At 44.5% G+C, this 17,612-nt stretch overlaps 3 protein-coding genes across 4 annotated transcripts in view; 2 read left to right on the top strand and 1 right to left on the bottom strand.

The window, feature by feature from the left end:
• Nucleotides 1-17,612, bottom strand: part of LOC309525784 (uncharacterized protein) — an 87,465-nt gene that overhangs the window by 18,809 nt on the left and 51,044 nt on the right. The window lies entirely within an intron of this gene.
• Nucleotides 1-17,612, top strand: part of LOC309525817 (uncharacterized protein) — a 43,141-nt gene that overhangs the window by 12,291 nt on the left and 13,238 nt on the right. The gene's annotated exons all lie outside the window — the stretch shown is intronic.
• Nucleotides 1,450-16,281, top strand: LOC309525816 (uncharacterized protein). The gene is made up of 3 exons (XM_082211411.1): nt 1,450-4,470; nt 6,969-7,052; nt 13,281-16,281. Exon 3 carries the CDS (start codon nt 13,394-13,396, stop codon nt 14,588-14,590), a length of 1,197 nt encoding a protein of 398 aa, XP_082067537.1. The 5' UTR covers nt 1,450-4,470; nt 6,969-7,052; nt 13,281-13,393; the 3' UTR covers nt 14,591-16,281.

The following is a 17,612-nucleotide window of genomic DNA, read 5'->3' as shown; positions in this document are numbered from 1 at the left end:
CAGTTGGAGTGGAGATTCTTATATACATCAGCCGTTAAATGCATAGAGTATATCTGAAGTTCTGGTGTCTGCATGTAAAGTTGTACCCATGTATTAAAGTAATGAAGGTAATGTCTCACAATAGTAAATGCAATATAATAGGTCATGAACTGCTTGCAGTTTGTGGAGAACATGAATCTGCAATGCTGGTGGGAACGTTGATGCTCTTTTAGTTGGCTGAAGTTTGGTCTTCAGTTGAGAGAGTTGGAAATGTTGGCGTTTTTGGGTTGCTAATAGAGCATTGTGGAAATTAGAGGGTGAAAGTTGTGATGCTTTGGAAGCAGGGATGGTTAAATTAGTAGTATACGAACAACTGTATAACACCTATTGTTGTAATTACACTAAATGAACAAATAAGACACAGAAAGAGTGAAGTAATCTTATGTACATAAAGTAACGTTGAAACCCCTGTATAGTTTTTGTTATTGATAATTGTGCTACAACTCCTCCTCATTCTTGCTTATTTGAAGGACTCAATGTGCAGTTAAAACATTATCTCCTGTGGCAGCAGGAATAAAGGATTAAATAAAGCTTTGAGCCCCAGGCCCTCCTCTCTGTGGCTGGGCTGCACACCTGTGCCTCAGGAGTTCTGAGACTGTCACGGTCAGAGCCACTCAACTAGCAGCTTGAAGCAGGCAGGGTGATGGTGATGGACACGAATCTCCCTTTCCCCTTGGATCATGTTGGGCCGGAGGCTGTTAGTTAACCCATTTAACAAGTAAACAATAGATTTCATATAATCTAGCACTGAATGAAATGTATGTATTTTTGTAATACAGTGGTACCTCTGGTTACATACTTAATTTGTTCAGGAGGTCTGTTCTTAACCTGATACTGTTCTTAACTTGAAGCACCACCTTAGGTAATGGGGTCTCCTGCTGCTGCTGCGCCACTGCCACGCAATTTCTGTTCTCATCCTGAAGCAAAGTTCTTAACCCGAGGTAATATTTCTGTGTTAGTGGAGTCTGTAACCTGAAGCGTATGTAACCTGAAGCGTATGTAACCTGAGGTGCCACTGTATCTGCAACTACTCTCTGTGATGGACTCTACGTAATGTAAGAATTTTTATGCTATGTGGACTTCTGAACTCCCGACTCATAGAGGAGGGAGAAAGGTTGTTTTCTGCTGCTCCGGAGAAGCGGACACGGAGCAATGGATCCAAACTACAAGAAAGAAGATTCCACCTAAACATTAGGAAGAACTTCCTGACAGTAAGAGCTGTTCGACAGTGGAATTTGCTGCCAAGGAGTGTGGTGGAGTCTCCTACTTTGGAGGTCTTTAAGCAGAGGCTTGACAACCATATGTCAGGAGTGCTCTGATGGTGTTTCCTGCTTGGCAGGGGGTTGGACTCGATGGCCCTTGTGGTCTCTTCCAACTCTATGATTCTATGATTCTATGATTCTATGACTCCCATACCCTTATCATTCTAACAACTGTTTAAATCGTTTTAGAAATAGCACTTTTATGTGACCGACTGTTCTCACCTTGAGTTTTCCAAGCATAGGAAGCTATGAGAATGGAATGCTAAGGATTGCTAGGTGGACAAAAAGTGAGTGAAATATAAATCCTAAGATTCCAAGACACCTGGACACCCAAGATAACGGACAGAAAAAGAGTTTTAGCTCCCTGACCTGAGACCTTCCCTTTCATGTATAACTTCTATGAGCTAATGCCTGTACATTTCTTTCAAAACTGTTTTAAAATGAACTCCTGATTTGGAGTCGCTGACGCTATTGCAATAGCTTATCTCAAAATAAACTGGGTCCCTTCCGGATGTTGAGTTTTTCTATCTCTTGGCTGTGTTTTTCTTTGAGGTGTTATTCCCTCCCCTGGACATTAACGTTTGAGAGAATGTAGTGTTTACCGACAATCGGGAAACTCTGACCTGTGACTGCTCCAGTGGGAGAACGGCCTTTAGCAAAAGTGTCATGGACTTTAAAAGTGATCAAAACCATGACAAAGGGGGGGAGTGTTCTAAGAGGAAAGCACGTTTGGCAAACCCTCACCACAGTCGACTCCCACCTGGAAACCTATGTCCCCGACAGTGGCATAGATAGCCGCTTGAACACCCAGAGCGGTGGGGCTTGCGCCAGGCACACCAGAATATCAGCGCCTGAGGCCCGTTCTGCTCCAACACCCAGCAGACCCACATTGCTTTTTGTGGGCAGCGCGGAGCCTGCATGCGCCCAAGTCATCGCATCACTTCCAGGAGAGACGCATGGCTCAGGTGTAGTGCCACTCCCTGCGGTGTGGCGCTCATTGCCCCCTGACCCCTAGCTATGCCTCAGATCCCCACTGTGGAAGGATGTATGGATCCAGAATTTGCCTCCACAGTCACCTACCGACACAACATTAAGACCGTGTGAAATGAACTCTTTTTAAAGGAGTTGTCAGATTTCCCTCACCCTGTTCCTTCCTGGGAAAGGCCTTCTCCAAAGTGGCTCCTAGTTTCTGGAATGAACTTCCACAAAGTAGCCACAAACTCTCTTCCTCTCAAATTCCTGATTTTGCCACCTCTGCTCTTAGAACTGCCATAACGTGAAACCGAAGGCAATGCAGATATGTGGGGATTCCCAAATCCTGAGGTTTTCCTCTGAAAATATTGGCCTTTAGTAGGTCTGGTGTTTGTGATCAGGGACAGAAATTTCCTACAGCTGACCTGTACTGGTTGTTGTCAGGCAGAAGTGTGATGGGTGACCAGAGTCTGGTCATTCAGTCCCCCAGAAATTCCACCAGAGGGGTGGAACCTCTCTCTGATTGGACAACAGCACTTTTGGAGGGGAAATAAAAGGAGTCCTTTCTGAGGGAGAGAGTTAGATAGGGTTTGATATGAGAGAAGATGAAGAGGGGTTGTTTTGAGGTGGGAGTTGGGGAGGAGGATAGGATTTGCCACATGGAGAACTGGTTCTGGCTTGAGTTGAACACCCTCCCTGAGAGAGGAAAGACCCTCCCAGCCTGGAGAGGGAGACCCGGTTGGGGGTCTGGGGAAGGTTTACAAACAGGGGTGTCCTGGGATGGCTGACTCTTGAGGCGGGAGAAGCAGATCCTGGGGGGATTCAGGCTCCCCTGGGTCTCTTTCCAGTCCGGAAGGGACAGTTCTTCTAGGGAGAAAGGACCCCCATGCCAGTCACAAGGGGGGAGGGGATCCCCTGGGTCTGTTAAGCCATTTTGGAATTACCTCAGGAGTGCTTAGAAAGAAGCGGAGCTGAGGAAAAATGTCCCTCGCTCATGAACCAGGGCATTGATCGGTGAAGGAAGATGTGTTGTATTATCAGTATTTAACTGAATCACCTGACATAACTAAGTAACAGAAACTGAAGTATAACAACTGCTATTTGAGTAAAGAGAGATTAAGTAACACTGTGTTTAATCCTGAGACAGCTTAGAGTTTAAGTAAATAAATAGACTTCTACCTAGGAAAACGCATTTCCTGACCCACTTTCTTTCACAAACTTCTTTTTTGTTAATAAAACTTTCATGATTGTTTGTTCAACTTCTGTCTGAGTCTCTATTCACTCACTCCAAGATAAACTGGTAAATTGGTGAGATCTTTGAGGTTGGTGTACTGTTAGGTGTGCACACTCTATTTAAAGGGGGGCAGTTAGTGGGGTGAGTGGTGGTTAATCATAGAACTGCAGAGTTGGAAAGGACCCCCGAGGGTCATCTAGTCCAACCCCTCCGCAATGCAGGAATCTTTTTGCCCAGTGTGAGACTTGAACCCACAACCTTGAGATTAGGACTCTCGTGCTCTGCTAACTGACCTATCCCAGTGAATTCAGTGGAACCTCCTCCAAGGTAACTGGGTAAAGTACTCATTCTTGAAGTTTTTAATCCTTGCAAAGCAAACAAAGCTGCAACTTCAGTCTTCCAAAATGGTATTCAAGGTGCAATCCCCAGACGTGACCGCAGTTTTGAAAATCCTCCATACAATTCCAGTTTCAGTTGCTTCAGATGCAAACTAGAAGTGATAAAGTGTGGTGGGAGTTCATACAGTATTCTCTGGGCATGGGCAGAGTTTGCTGCTCTTCCTGTAAAGCAGAGGCAGGGAAGCAGTGGCCAAAGAACCGCCTTGCAGGCTTGGTGTAACCACAGAAAGGGGGCCTTGCGGGCTGAGATGCAGGATCCCAGAGGAACTGAGCAGCCCCCCCCCCCCCATCATAGAGAGGAGAGAGATAGAGAGGCCTCCCATGCAACCCCTGGGAAAATCCTCAGCCCAGGTTCCCATCCGAGCCCCGGCAGGGGCTGCTCTGCCCCATAGCTCTATGGGCCGGACTTTTTCTGGCAGGCGGGGAAAAGGAGCATCGGGGGGGGGGCTTGAGAAAGGGGGGGGCGTCGCTGGACCAACTCCTCCCGCCCTGCTCTTTCTGTTGCAGGAAAAGACGTCGGAAGAGCGAGCAAGGGAGGCGGAGGGGCAGAAGAGAGGACCAAGGGGTAAAGATGCAGGGATGGGGGGTGAAATGGGGAGGGGGAGGGAAGGACAAAGACCCCCTCCCTATTCCCCCCCCCAAACAACCCAGATCTTACATGGGACGATGAAGCCCCTCCAACACAAGAGATCACCCCCCCCCCCATTACACTTGGCTATGGGATATGCACGGGGGTGTGTGTGCAGGGGTCCTTTCTGGAGAGGACGTCCTTGCAGGGTTTCGTGGCGCCTTCTGCTTTGAAGCACCCCCCCCCCAACATTAGTTCCTGGGGAGATAGACGGAGTCCATGGAAGGATGAAAGGGCGAGAGAGAGGCCTGGATAGAGACATCCCCCCTTCCTTCCTTCCTTCCTTCCTTCCTTCCTTCCTTCCTTCCCTCTCCCCCCCCCCCCCCGTCCGTGGCTCGTCTTGCGAGGCCCCTCCGGAGGGAGAGGTGGGCGCGCTCGGGAGATATTGGGCGCGCAGGGCGAGGGTTCAATGGTGCCGGGGGGGCATCTGGGCGCAGGGGAGACTCAGGGACGGAGGGAGGAGGGCAGAGGAAGTTGGGGGGCTGGGGGATCAATGGAAGCATCCTTGGCGGGGGAGGGGGGAACCCTGGGGGGGGAGGGGGAGAGAGAGACCCGGGGCCTTTTGGAAGAGATGTCTCCATCTTGGGCGCTGGGGGGGGGATCTCCAGAGGGGCTGCCTTGGCTTTTTCCTTCCCGGCAAGAAATCTTGGGACAGAGAGGCATCCTTGAAAAAAAGGGGGGGTCCCATTTCCCCACCCAGTTCTTTCCAGGACGCTTCTTTCTCCCAAGTCCAGCCACTGGAGAGAAAAGGCAGGAAGATCCTGGGAGAAACCCCCTCCCTTAAGTTACCGGAAACTTCCCCCCTCGCTCAGGCTTCGAGTTTATTGCAGAGGGGGGGGTCCCGTGTGGGTGGTCCTGGCCCACCTCTGTGCTGGCAGGAGGTCCAGATTTCAAGAGGGCAGACCTGGTGGGCAGAGCCACCCCCTGGCCAGGTCAGCTGCCTGAGAGCTCCAGGGAGGGCAGAAGAGAAAAGTCAGGAGCGCCATTTCGGAAGGGATCTTCCTTCCTTCTTCCCTTTCTCCTCCTTTGTCTCCTGTCTCCTCTTTCCTCTCTTCTCTTCCTGCGGCCTTTTCACTCTCTGTGGAGGGGGAGACCATCAGATTCAGAGAAACAAGGGTTGTCCTGGGGGTTGGGACTCCCCCACCCAAATGTCCAGAATCCTCCTGTCTCTCCTTCCCCTCCTTCTCCCTTCTCTTCCTCTTCCTCCCTTACCTGGGTTTTCTTCTCTTCTTTACCTGGATTACCTTACAGGGACCTTTAGGAAGTTCTCCAGAGTAACTGTGGGACCACCGAGTTCCTTTATCCTAAGAAGTTGTCTTCCTTATTATTCCTGTTCTGTTGTTCTTACTATACAGTTTCCTGCTTAAGCACAAATTGAGCTAGCAAGAGGGTCGTCTTGTCCATCTCGAAAGTTTTTATTCGTAATCCAAAAATAAAATAAAATGGTTGTAATCCCCCAAAAAATTGCAAACCGGGACACGCACTTTCGGGTTTGAAGTGTTTGTAATCCAAAAGATATGCAAACCAGACTGTTTGCAAACTAAGGTACCACTTGCATTACAAGTAAGGTCTGTCAAATTCTAGATACAGGTAGGTAGCCGTGTTGGGCTGCCATAGTTGAAACAAAATTTAAAAAATACTTCCAGTAGCACACAAAAGCTCATACCAATAACAAACTGAGTTGGTTTCTAAGGAGGCACTGGAAGGAATTTTTTTATTGTTTGTCAACTTGTCAATCCTACAAACTGAAACAAGGTAAATTGGTGGGATTATAGTTTATAGCAGTGTTTCCCAACCTTTTTTGGGCAAAGGCACACTTGTTTGATGAAAAAAATCTCGAGGCACACCACCATTACAGCCCCGTGACGTCAGCGCGCAGCGTCACGCCGGGAGGGACGCACGAAAGTGTAAGTTTCAATTTTTTTCCCTGCCCCTTGCCGGGGAACCTCCAAGCTTTGGGGGTGGGGGTGGAGGAGTCAGCAAAGCGAGGCAGGAAATAGAGCGCAGCTTGGCTGGGTGAGCTTTGGCAGGGGCAGGGAATGAGAGCCGCGAGGCGGGCGCTGCGGACGGAGGCGCTGCCCGCCGAGCTCGCAGGCAGCCAGGCAGGTAGACGGCGAGAGCCCCGCGCTGGGTGGCCTCTCCTCGCCCCGCCTCTCGCCGCGCGCCTCGCCCGCCTCCCTCCAGGCAACATCTCGCGGGACACTAGTGTGCCGCGGAACAGTGGTTGGGAAACACTGGTTTATAGGAATCCTGGAATTTTGAGCTTTCTTGTCTACATCATCGGACTGGTGCCCCCAAAAACCAAAGCCCATCTTATATTTATTAGCGTTTAATGGGCCACTAGATACTTTGTTAGCTCTGCTTCTAAAGATGAATATTTTTGATATTAACAATCACATAGGCCATCAATAACACTTCTGTTTTGTTTATTCCAGTTAGGACAGAGTCTGATACACCAGTCTGACATCAGCTGCATTGAAAAAGAAAATCACGGAGACATGTCCTGGAGAAATTGAGAGGTCTGTACTTCCACTTTTCTGTGCGACTGTATCTTTGTGTGCTTCCTTTCAGAGTGTAGGAACATAGAAAGAGCCCTTCCAGATCTGTAGGATATTAAGGAATTGTGGTATTCTGCTCATAATTCACTGACTACTTGGGTCCAGCATCATTTCGCCAAACTGGCCTCTCCACAGAGTTCACACAAACAGCAGCTTTCAGAGCGTAGGAAAGCAAAGCACGAAGAAGAGCTATAAATCCACATGACATTCCAGACTTCAAGTGGAATGGCTTAGTCCTGGCCAATTACATCTGAATGGTTGGAAATAAGCACAGAGTCCATAAACAGGCACCAGAGCCCTTGTTTATCCAAACAAAGTCTACGTCTATAAGCAATCCATTCAACCATTGTGAGTGTTCTCATATTGTCAATTCATCTGAAGGCAGCCCTATTTAGGGAAGTTTTTGATGTTTGATGTTGTTATTATTATTATTATTATTATTATTATTATTAAATATTTTAAACATAAACTTTCCAAAAAAACATCCATCTTACCATCTCTTACACATCTTGGCTACTTTTAGCCAGTGACTTCCATCATTCCCTTCTAATGATTTCATCCTATCTCTCTTCTGTTGACAATTTGTCTCTTTACTACTGTTTATATAATCAAAATCTTAACATCCTATCTTTTAACTCTTACTAACAATATTTCTTATCTCCATTTTTCACAAGACTTCTTGTTATCCTACAAGCGTATTCAATTGAACACCATTGCCCTTCAAATAATTCACAAATTTACTCCAGTCCTTCAGGAATTTTTGGTCCCGCTGTTCTCGGATTCTCCCGGTCATCTTAGCTAATTCTGTGTACTCCATCAATTGACTGAAACAAAAATAACATTTTTGGTAGCACATTCATTTTTATAACCGATATCCTTCCCCAAAGTGACAATTTCATCCTTCCCCACACTTCCAAATCTCTCTTAATCTTATTCCATACCTGGTTGTGGTTTTCTTGATAGAAATTTATATTTTGGGGGGTTAACAATATTCTTAGGTATTTCACTTTCTTTACCACCCCTGTTTCTGTTTATTATTGCAACTGATCCACTATCTTTTTGTCCATATTTTTAAGAAACTTTTTATTTTTATTTACTTTAAAGCCTGCTACTTGTCTAAACTGTTCCATTTTTTCTAGTACTTCCTTCGGACTTGTTATTGGTTCAATTGTTAGTACCAAGTCATCCATAAAGGCTTTTACTTTATATTCTTTCCTTCTGGCTGATATTCCTTTAATTCCTTCTGCTAACCTTATATTATTCAGGAGAACTTCCAGAACCGATATGAATAACAATGGTGATAGTGGACACCCTTGTCTTGTCCTTGTAATTTCAATATTTTCTGTTAATACATTATCCACAATAGGTTTTGCCTTTTGACTTGAAATATTGCTTTTAAACTTCTCATAAACAATTGACCCATTTCCATCCTTTCTAAGTTTTTAATCTTAAATTCCCTAGAATTTAAGGCCTTCTCAGCATCCACAAATATTATGGCTGCCTGCTTTTCATTCCTGGCCGTCAAGTATTCAATAATATTCACAATATTCCTTATATTGTCCTTCATCTGGCGGCCAGGAAGAAAACCTTAATATTTGCAAATAGTTTATAATCACTGTTCAACAAAGAAATCTGCCTGTAGTTTTTAACCTGTCATAAGTGTGAGTTTGGTTTGGGTATCAGTGTAATATATGCTTCTTTCCAAGTCTCTGGTGTTTCTCCTTTTTTTCAAAATATTGTTCATTACTTCCTCCAATGGTGCCAGTAGGGTCTAGCTGAAATTTTTATCATCATCTTTTTTTATTATTTATTTATTTATTTATTTATTACTTATTTACCCCACCCGTCTGGCTGGGCTTCCTCAGGCACTCTGGGCGGCTTCCAACAAAATATTAAAATACGGTAATGCATCAAACATTAAAAGCTTCTCCAAACAGGGCTGCCTTCAGATGTCTTCTATAAGTCTGGTAGTTGTTTTTCTCTTTGACATCTTGTGGGAGGGTGTTTGTCAGGATGGGTGCCACTACCGAGAAGGCCCTCTGCCTGGTTCCCTGTAACTTGGCTTCTCGCAGTGAGGGAACCGCCAGAAGGCCCTTGGTGTTGGAACTCAGTGTCCGGGTAGAACGATGGGGGTGGAGATGCTCCTTCAGATATACTGGACTGAGGCTGTTTAGGGCTTTAAAGGTTACTTTGAATTGTGCTCGGAAACGTACTGGGAGCTAATGTAGGTCTTTCAAGACCGATGTTATGTAGCCCCACATAGAGCGCATTGCAGTACTCCAAGCGAGAGATAACCAGAGCATGCACCACTCTGGCGAAGCAGTCCGAGGGGAAGATAGGGTCTCAGCCTGCATACCAGATGGAGCTGGTAAACAGCAGAAATAGTACCTCGGGTTAAAAACTTTGCTTCAGGATAAGAACAGAAATCTCGCAGCAGCAGAGGGAGGCCCCATTAGCTAAAGTGGTATCTCAGGTTAAGAACAGTGTCAGGTTAAGAACGGACCTCAAGAACCAATTAAGTTCTTAACCCGAGGTACCACTGTACAGTGGTGCCTCGCAAGACGAAATTAATTCGTTCCACAAGTCTCTTCGTCTTGCGAGTTTTTCGTCTTGCGATGCACGGTTTCCCATAGGAATTCATTGAAAATCAATTAATGCGTTCCTAGGGAAACCGCCTTCAGACCAGGTCCGGGGACAGTCTGTCCCCGGACCTCGTCTGAAGGCTGGGGGGGGGCAAGGGCTTTTCTTCCCACCCCCTGCATTTTAAAAAACCCCGGGACAGCGGAGGACTTCTCCGCTGTCCGGGCGATCTTAAAATGCTGGCGGGCGGCATTTTAAAATCGCCCCGGGACAGCGGAGGACTTCTCCGCTGTCCAGGGCGATTTAAAAGCCCCTGGGAAGGCAGGCAGGGGGGACAAAGACTTTTGCCCCCCGCCAGCCTTCAGAAGAGGTCCTGGAGCTCTTCTGAAGGCGGGCGGGGGGCGAAAGTCTTTGCTCCCCCCCGCCTGCCTTCAAAAGCCCTCCGGGACAGGCAGGCAGGGGGGAGCAAAGACTTTCGCCCCCCGCCCGCCTTCAGAAGGTGTTCCCTCCCCCCCGCCCAGCTTCGGAGCACCGGGAGAAGCGATCTCCCCGCCACCCCTTGCTTCAAAAGAGAAGACCCGCTGTCCCCGGGGCAAGCTTCGTTTTGCGAAGCAAGCCCATAGGGAAATTCGTCTTGCGAGGCAACTCGAAAACGAAAAAACCTTTCGTTTTGCGAGTTTTTCGTCTCGCGAGGCGTTCGTCTTGCGGGGTACCACTGTATATTGTTTCTCCAACGGGTCTTTTAATCTCCACACATCAATCAAATTGCAGCTTTCTACCATAGAGAAGAAAGTTTTGGGTAGTTTATCTTCTTTCTATTCTATTCCCATTTCTCATTCTATCAATTTCCAATGAAATTACCCCATTCAGGTCCCCCATAATTATTTTTTGATCCACAAAGATTTGTCTCGTTTCATATTTATTTTTTATACACAGCACCACCCCTCTTTTTACTCCTGTCTGATGAAATAAATTCACTTCCTAATTTCTTTTTTACCAAAATTCTTCTATGTTTTCTTGCAACATGAGTCTCTCAAAAACAAATAATATCGTAAGTTCTTTTTAATAGAATCTTTTCAACTTTATTTCTTTTAGTTTTGTTATTCAAACCATTAACACTCCATGTCATAAATGTTCATGCTGTTTTGTTTTTGCTACTATTTGTGAACTAGAGTCTTTTAAACTTATCCTTCCTCCTCCTCCTCCTCCTCCTCCTCTTCTTCTAATTTATTATCTTCTACTTCTACTTAGTATTCTTGGTCTATGGTATCTGTTCCTGCTGCTGCTGCCGCTGCTCCTTCTTCCTCTTTATCCAGTTCCCTGTACCTCTGGAGGAATTTTTTTACTTCATCTTTTTCAGTTTAACTTTTCCTTGTAGTAGAAATAGACTCCTTCCAGATACTCCCATTTAAAATCAATATTGGTTTTTCTCAGCACTTGTATCAGAGGTTTATATCCATCACGTCATTTCAGCTGACAAAGTGGAATTTCCTTAAATATGATTATCATTGCTCTATCAATATAGAGCTTCTTTTCTCTTATTTTTTTAGCAAAATTAAATTTCTCATCTACTTATCTTTAAATATCATCAAATAATCTCCTGGAAACTTTTTTCCTTTTTTTGATCTAACTTTTATCCTAAATGCATTCAATACTGTATTGGCAAATTCATCTTTTCCAATTCCTAGCCATTGTGCAATTTCAATAATTAATTCTTCTAAAATATTCTGTCCTGCTGTTTCTGGGAGAGATCTGATTCTCAAATTTATCTCTCTTTGCTTCAATTACTGCACCACAATTGCATCCCACAATTCCTCCTGTTCCTTATTCAGCTCTGACACTGCACTTTTATTTTTCTCATCCTCCTTTTTTAAATCCCTTACTTTTCGTTGCATAGGTTTCAATCTTTCCTCTAAATTTTGTGTTCTCTTGCTCACATCTTTTATCTGGGCTTTCATCTCATTCACAGTTAAATCTAATTTTTTGTCCCTCTGCTCCCATCTACTTTCCATATTTTTCTCACTTTGTTTAATATCTTTAATATCTTTCTTCAGTTCTGCAAACATTTTTGCAACATCTCCTTCCCTTCCATTTCTTGCTTTGACCCTCTCCGGGTCTCTCCTGATGCTGCCCCTCCCCTCCTTTTTTCTGTGATGATGTCATTCTTAAACTGTTATTTCCTCTTTCACCACTAGGTGGCCCTTTTGCCTCCAACCAGTTCTATATCAAATGTATATAGCTGAGAGGGGGACAAAGGGTAAATGCTGCAATAATCCAATAATTATTTGTACAAAAACAAAGAGAAAGCAGGAGAAAACGTCTTCCACCACTTCCACAGATTTTTCGCACTTTCCACTGTGTCCCCGTCCCAAGAAAAAGAAGAAATAAAAACCAACAAAACAAAACTGATTCTTCCACCTCTTGGTGGCTTAATCCAACTTCCACTGCATTATATTCCAGGAGAAAGGAAAAGAGGAAGGTATTCACTACAATTATAATGTCTTAACAATGAAAAAGGTGAAGTTAAAAGAGAGAGAGAAAATGAACCCATCATGCTTATTAACCAAAAGGGGGAGGGTGTCCCCAAGTCTCTTCCTGTAAATATCTCCTCAAATTTCTTACAGTACCAGACTTTAGCAGTCTTTTTATATTTGTCTCTGCTGGTCTGGTATTTTAACTCGCAAAAATAGCTCCATAAACATATTTTTTACAAATTGCGCAGTTTAAATTAAAATTGAAAGTAAAAGCCGGAAGCTCCTTCTCCAGCGGGCTCCTTCAACTCCCAAAGGGTTTCAAATAAATTTATTTTCTAGGGATTTCCACCTCCCTTTCAGTAAACCAAACCTTCAGAACTAAAAAAGTATATTTATTATTTTTATTCGCTGTAGGAGATTAGAATCTTACTCCGTTTTGCAGGTATTTCATGCAGTGTAAATCAATCTCAGTCGCGGCTGGCCTCCTTTTTTATCCCTTCTGTCTTCCGAATCTTTCTCAATTAGAATTTCCCAACATTTTGCCAGATTCAGGTTTCTTTTTGTTCGAAAATCAGCCACTGTGCTGGATAGACTCAAGGCTTCAATCCTCCAAGTAGTTAATGGCGTCTCGCGCTGGCGTCTTGATCTCACTGCACTTTCTGCTCTCCAAGGGGAGCGTTTTTGGCACCGGAGAGATGTCCTTATGGTGCCGGTGGCCTCAAAATAATCATTTTGAGGGTTTGGGGGGCTGCGGCGCCCTTGCAGACTCCCCCTTTGTTTTGCAAAGAGCTGAACTCTCCCCTAAGGGCTGAGTCCCATCTCTTCTCAGCTCTGTGGACCAACTGGAAGTCGATGTTTGATGTTTTAGCGTGTCTTTAATATTCTGTTGGAAAACCCAGCCTTATGAGTCCTGGACAGATAATTTCTACAACGATCGTTCTATATCACAAGACGGGCATGAGATCAGGTGGTCCATTCCCTGGCCATACTTCCTCAGGGAGACATAGAGAAGAGAGGAGAGAATCTAGGAGATGCTTTTAAATAAAAAAGACGGTGGTGTTAATTAGGCTCACTTTGTGTTAAGTTCCTTTTCCCTCTTCCGTGAAACCCTAAAATGGTTTTCTTTCCCCCAAAGGAGAAGGCGATCCAAATTCTGAGGAGACACCTTCAATTTCATTGAGAATAATGAAGACAAAGTTAAAATGTGCATAATGTTCTTCTGTCTATGTGCACACTGAGTTTACCATAATGAACTCAACAGAAGATAAACCATCTAAAGCTATGCAGTGCAAAAAGAGCTTGAACTGGAGCAAAACTCATAGGAAACATCAACAAATGCCCAAGGGAGAGAAAATAATTAAATGTATAGAGTGTGGAAAGAGCTTCAGTCAGCGTGGAGCACTTAGAATCCATCAAAGAATTCACACAAAGGAAAAACCATTTAAATATATGGAATGTGGAAAGAACTTCAGTCAAAGTGGAAACCTTAGTACACATCAGCAAATTCACATGGGAGAGAAACCATTCAAATGTATGGAATGTGGAAACAGCTTTGGTCGTAGGGATGCCCTTACAATACATCAGCGAACTCACACAGGGATGAAACCATTTAAATGTATGGAATGTGGAAAGAACTTCAGTCAAAGTGGAAACCTTAGTAAACATCAGAAAACACACACAGGGGAGAAACCATTTAAATGTATGGAATGTGGGAAGAGCTTTAGTCAAAGTGGACACCTCAGAACACATCAGAAAACTCACACAGGGGAGAAACCATTTAAATGTATGGAATGTGGGAAGAGCTTCAGTCAAAGTGAATACCTCAGAACACATCAGAAAACTCACACAGGGGAGAAACCATTTAAATGTATGGAGTGTGGAAAGAGCTTCACTTCAACCAAAAACCTTAGACTGCACCAAAGAACTCACACAGGGGAGAACCCATATAACTGTATAGTGTGTGGAAAGAGCTTCAGTCAAAGTGGAAATTATAAAAGCCACCAAAGAACACACACAGGGGAGAAACCACTTAAATGTATGGAGTGTGGAAAGAGTTTTCGTCATAGTGGAACCTTTAGAATACATCAGCGAATTCACACAGGGGAGAAACCATATAAATGTATGGAGTGTGGAAAGAGCTTCACTTCAACCAAAAACCTTAGACTGCACCAAAGAACTCACACAGGGGAGAACCCATATAACTGTATAGACTGTGGAAAGAGCTTCAGTCAAAGTGGAAATTATAAAAGCCACCAAAGAACGCACACAGGGGAGAAACCATTTAAATGTATGGAGTGTGGAAAGAGCTTCCGTAATGGTGGAACCCTTAGAAGCCATCTACAGACTCACACAAAGGAGAAACCATTTAAATGTATGGAATGTGGAAAAAGCTTCAGTCAAAGTGGAAACCTTAAGAGACATCAGCGAACTCACACCAGAGAATAACCATTGAATTGTAAGGAGTGTGGAAAGAGACTCGGTCAAAGCGGACATTTTAAAGACACCAGAGAACATTCACAGCAGGGGGGGAGCATTTAAATGTGAGGATTTTGTGTGCAAAGAGCTTTACTGATAGTGAGAAATCATTTAAATATATGGAATATGGAAAGAGCTTCAGTCAGTGTGGAAGGAGCTTCAGTTGGAGTGCAGACCTTAATATACATCAGCCGTTAGATGCATAGAGTACATGCGAAGTTCTGGTGTCTGCATGTAAATTTGTACCCATGTATTCAAGTAATGAAGGTGATGTCTCACTATAGTAAATGCAATATCATATGTCATGAACTGTTTGCAGAGAGCGTGAACCTGCAATGCTGGTGGTCAATGTTGATGCTCTTTGAGTCGGCTGAAGTTCAGTCTCTGGTAGAGAGAGTTGGAAATGTTGGTGTTCCGGGATGGCTAATAGAGCATTGTGGAAATTACAGGGTGAAAGTTGTGATGCTTTGGAAGCAGGGCTCGTTATATTAGTAGTATACGAACAACCGTATAACACCTATTGTTGTAATTATACTAAATGAACAAATAAGACACAGAAAGAGTGAGGCCATCTTCTTATGTGCATAAACCCCTTCTGTAGTTTTTATAATTGATACACTAATTGTGTTACAACCCTTCCTCTTACTTGGTTCTCTGAAGCGCACAATGTTCAGATAAAACATTATTTACAGTGGCAGCAGGAATAGAGGAATGAAGAAAGCACGGTTCCTGGGGTGTCCAGAGGGGGTGTGAAAGAGACCCCCCCGTGCTCCTCTAGATGAATAAAGGCAACTGGGGGAAGAGAAGGTAGTGGAGAGAGAGAAACATGGCCTTTGGTGGGTGATTGTGTTTGGGGTGCTCTCAATAACTTCTCCAGAGGGGCTGTGGGGCATCCTTTGCTACTCTCTCCTTCCCAAGGGTCTGTGGCTCCTCCAAGTCCTCCTAGAGAAGGATCCATTAATACGGCTTGGAGGGAAACAGTGTTCTAAATCAGCTGCTGCAGTTTCTCTTGGGGGGGGGCTGGATCCACCTTCTGGATCTGCCCCCACGTTTTGCAACCTCTCAAGTCGAGACTGAACTGGTGTTTCTGTTGTAAAATTAGTTAACCCATTTAGCATATGATAGAATTTGTATAACTTAACAGTGAATGAAACATATGTACCTTTGTTATACCTTTATCTTACTTTCTCTGATGGAAGCTATGTCTCCATGCTCTAACAATTTCTAGGCTACGTGGACTTCTCAACCCCGACTTCCACCCAATTATCTTTGAAACTATTGCTTAAAACGTTTAGAAATAGAAGATTTATGTAACCGACTCTTCTTCCCTTGAGTCATCTTCCCAGGCGTTGGGAGCCATTGGAATGGTAAGCTAAGGACTTTCTAAAAGTCTGGTTGTCAGGTTGATGGACAATAAATGAGTGAAATGTAAATCCTAAGACAGCAAGACACCAGGATACCCAAAATAATGGACAGAAGAATCGTTTTAGCTCCCTGACAGACCTTCCAGTACATGTATAACTTCTATGAGCTAATGCCTGTACCTTCCTCAAAAAATCCCTCTCAAAGTTGTACTAAAATGAACCTCTGTTTTGAGTCACTAGAGCTTTTGCAATATCTTATCTCTCAATAAACTGGGTCCCTTCCGGATGTTGAATTTTTCTCTCTCTTGACTGTGTTTTTCTTTGAGGTGTTATTCCTTCCCCTGGCCATGGGCCATTGAGGGGTGGTTTGGAAGGAAATTCTTACCCACTATCTTAAAAGCCTGGAATAAACTATTTCAAAAGGAATAAGGGAGTGTCAGATTTCCCTCACTCTCTTTCCATCCTGGGAAAGGTCTTGTCTGAAGTGGTTCCTGGTTCCTTCTTCCCTTGAGAGCCAGTGTGGTGTAGTGGTTAAAAGCGGTAGTCACGTAATCTGGGTAACCGGGTTCGCGTCTCCGCTCCTCCACATGCAGCTGCTGGGTGACCTTGGGCCAGTCACACTTCTGTGAAGTCTCTCAGCCCCACTCACCTCACAGAGTGTTTGTTGTGGGGGAGGATGGGAAAGGAGAATGTTAGCCGCTTTGAGACTCCTGAAGGGGAGTGAAAGGCGGGATATCAAATCCAAACTCTTCTTCTTCTTCCTGGAATCCCCTTTCACAAGGAGCCCAAAACTCTTCCTCTCACAGGCAAACTCCTGCTTTCCCCACCTCTGCTCTTAGAACTGCCATATCGTGAAACCCAAGGTGATGTAGATACATGGAGATTCCAGGTTCCTGAAGTTTTCCTTACAAAGTACTGACCTTTAGTAGGTCTGGTGGTTGTGATCAGGGTCAGAAATTTCCTACAGCTGACCTGTACTGGTTGTTGTCAGGCAGAAGTGTGACGGACGGCAGATCCGGACCAGAGTCTGGTCATTCAGTCCCCCAGAAGTTCCACCAGAGGGATGGAACCTCTCTCTGATTGGACAACGGCACTTTTGGAGGGGAAATAAAAGGAGCCATTTCTGAGGGAGAGAGTTAGATAGGGTTTGATATGAGAGAAGATGAAGAGGGATTGGTTTGAGGTGGGAGTTGGGGAGGAGGATAGGATTTGCCTGAGGGAGAACTCATAGAACTACAGAGTTAGAAGGGACCCCCCAGGGTCATCAAGTCCAACCCCTGCAATGCAGGAATTTTTTTGCCCAATAATAATAATAAACTTGGGGGGTGGGCCTTCCAGTTTTATTTATTTATTAATGTTCTTATGTTACATTGGTTAACATAATCATATTATATCATATTATATCACAAAAAACTATTCCAAAATCATATATATTCCAACACTTCAGACTTGCCGTCTATCCCGTTGTACAGTCGTACCTCAGGTTAAAGTAGCTTCGGGTTGAGCGTTCTCGGGTTGAATTCCGCGGGCACCTGGAAGTAACGGAGCGCGATCCCGTTCGCATCCAGAGGTACCACTGTATATTCCTTTTTTTACAAATGAATGTACTCTTCTTATTGTGTATTTCT

Source organism: Podarcis vaucheri (genome assembly GCF_965113315.1).
Source record: "Podarcis vaucheri genome assembly, chromosome: 2".
NCBI classification, from domain to species: Eukaryota; Metazoa; Chordata; class Lepidosauria; order Squamata; family Lacertidae; genus Podarcis; species Podarcis vaucheri.
This window is presented reverse-complemented; position numbering and strand designations above follow the sequence as displayed.

Excerpts from the sequence above, each read along its gene's own strand:
- LOC309525816 (XM_082211411.1), top strand. The coding sequence starts at position 13,394 with ATGAACTCAACAGAAGATAAACCATCTAAAGCTATGCAGTGCAAAAAG.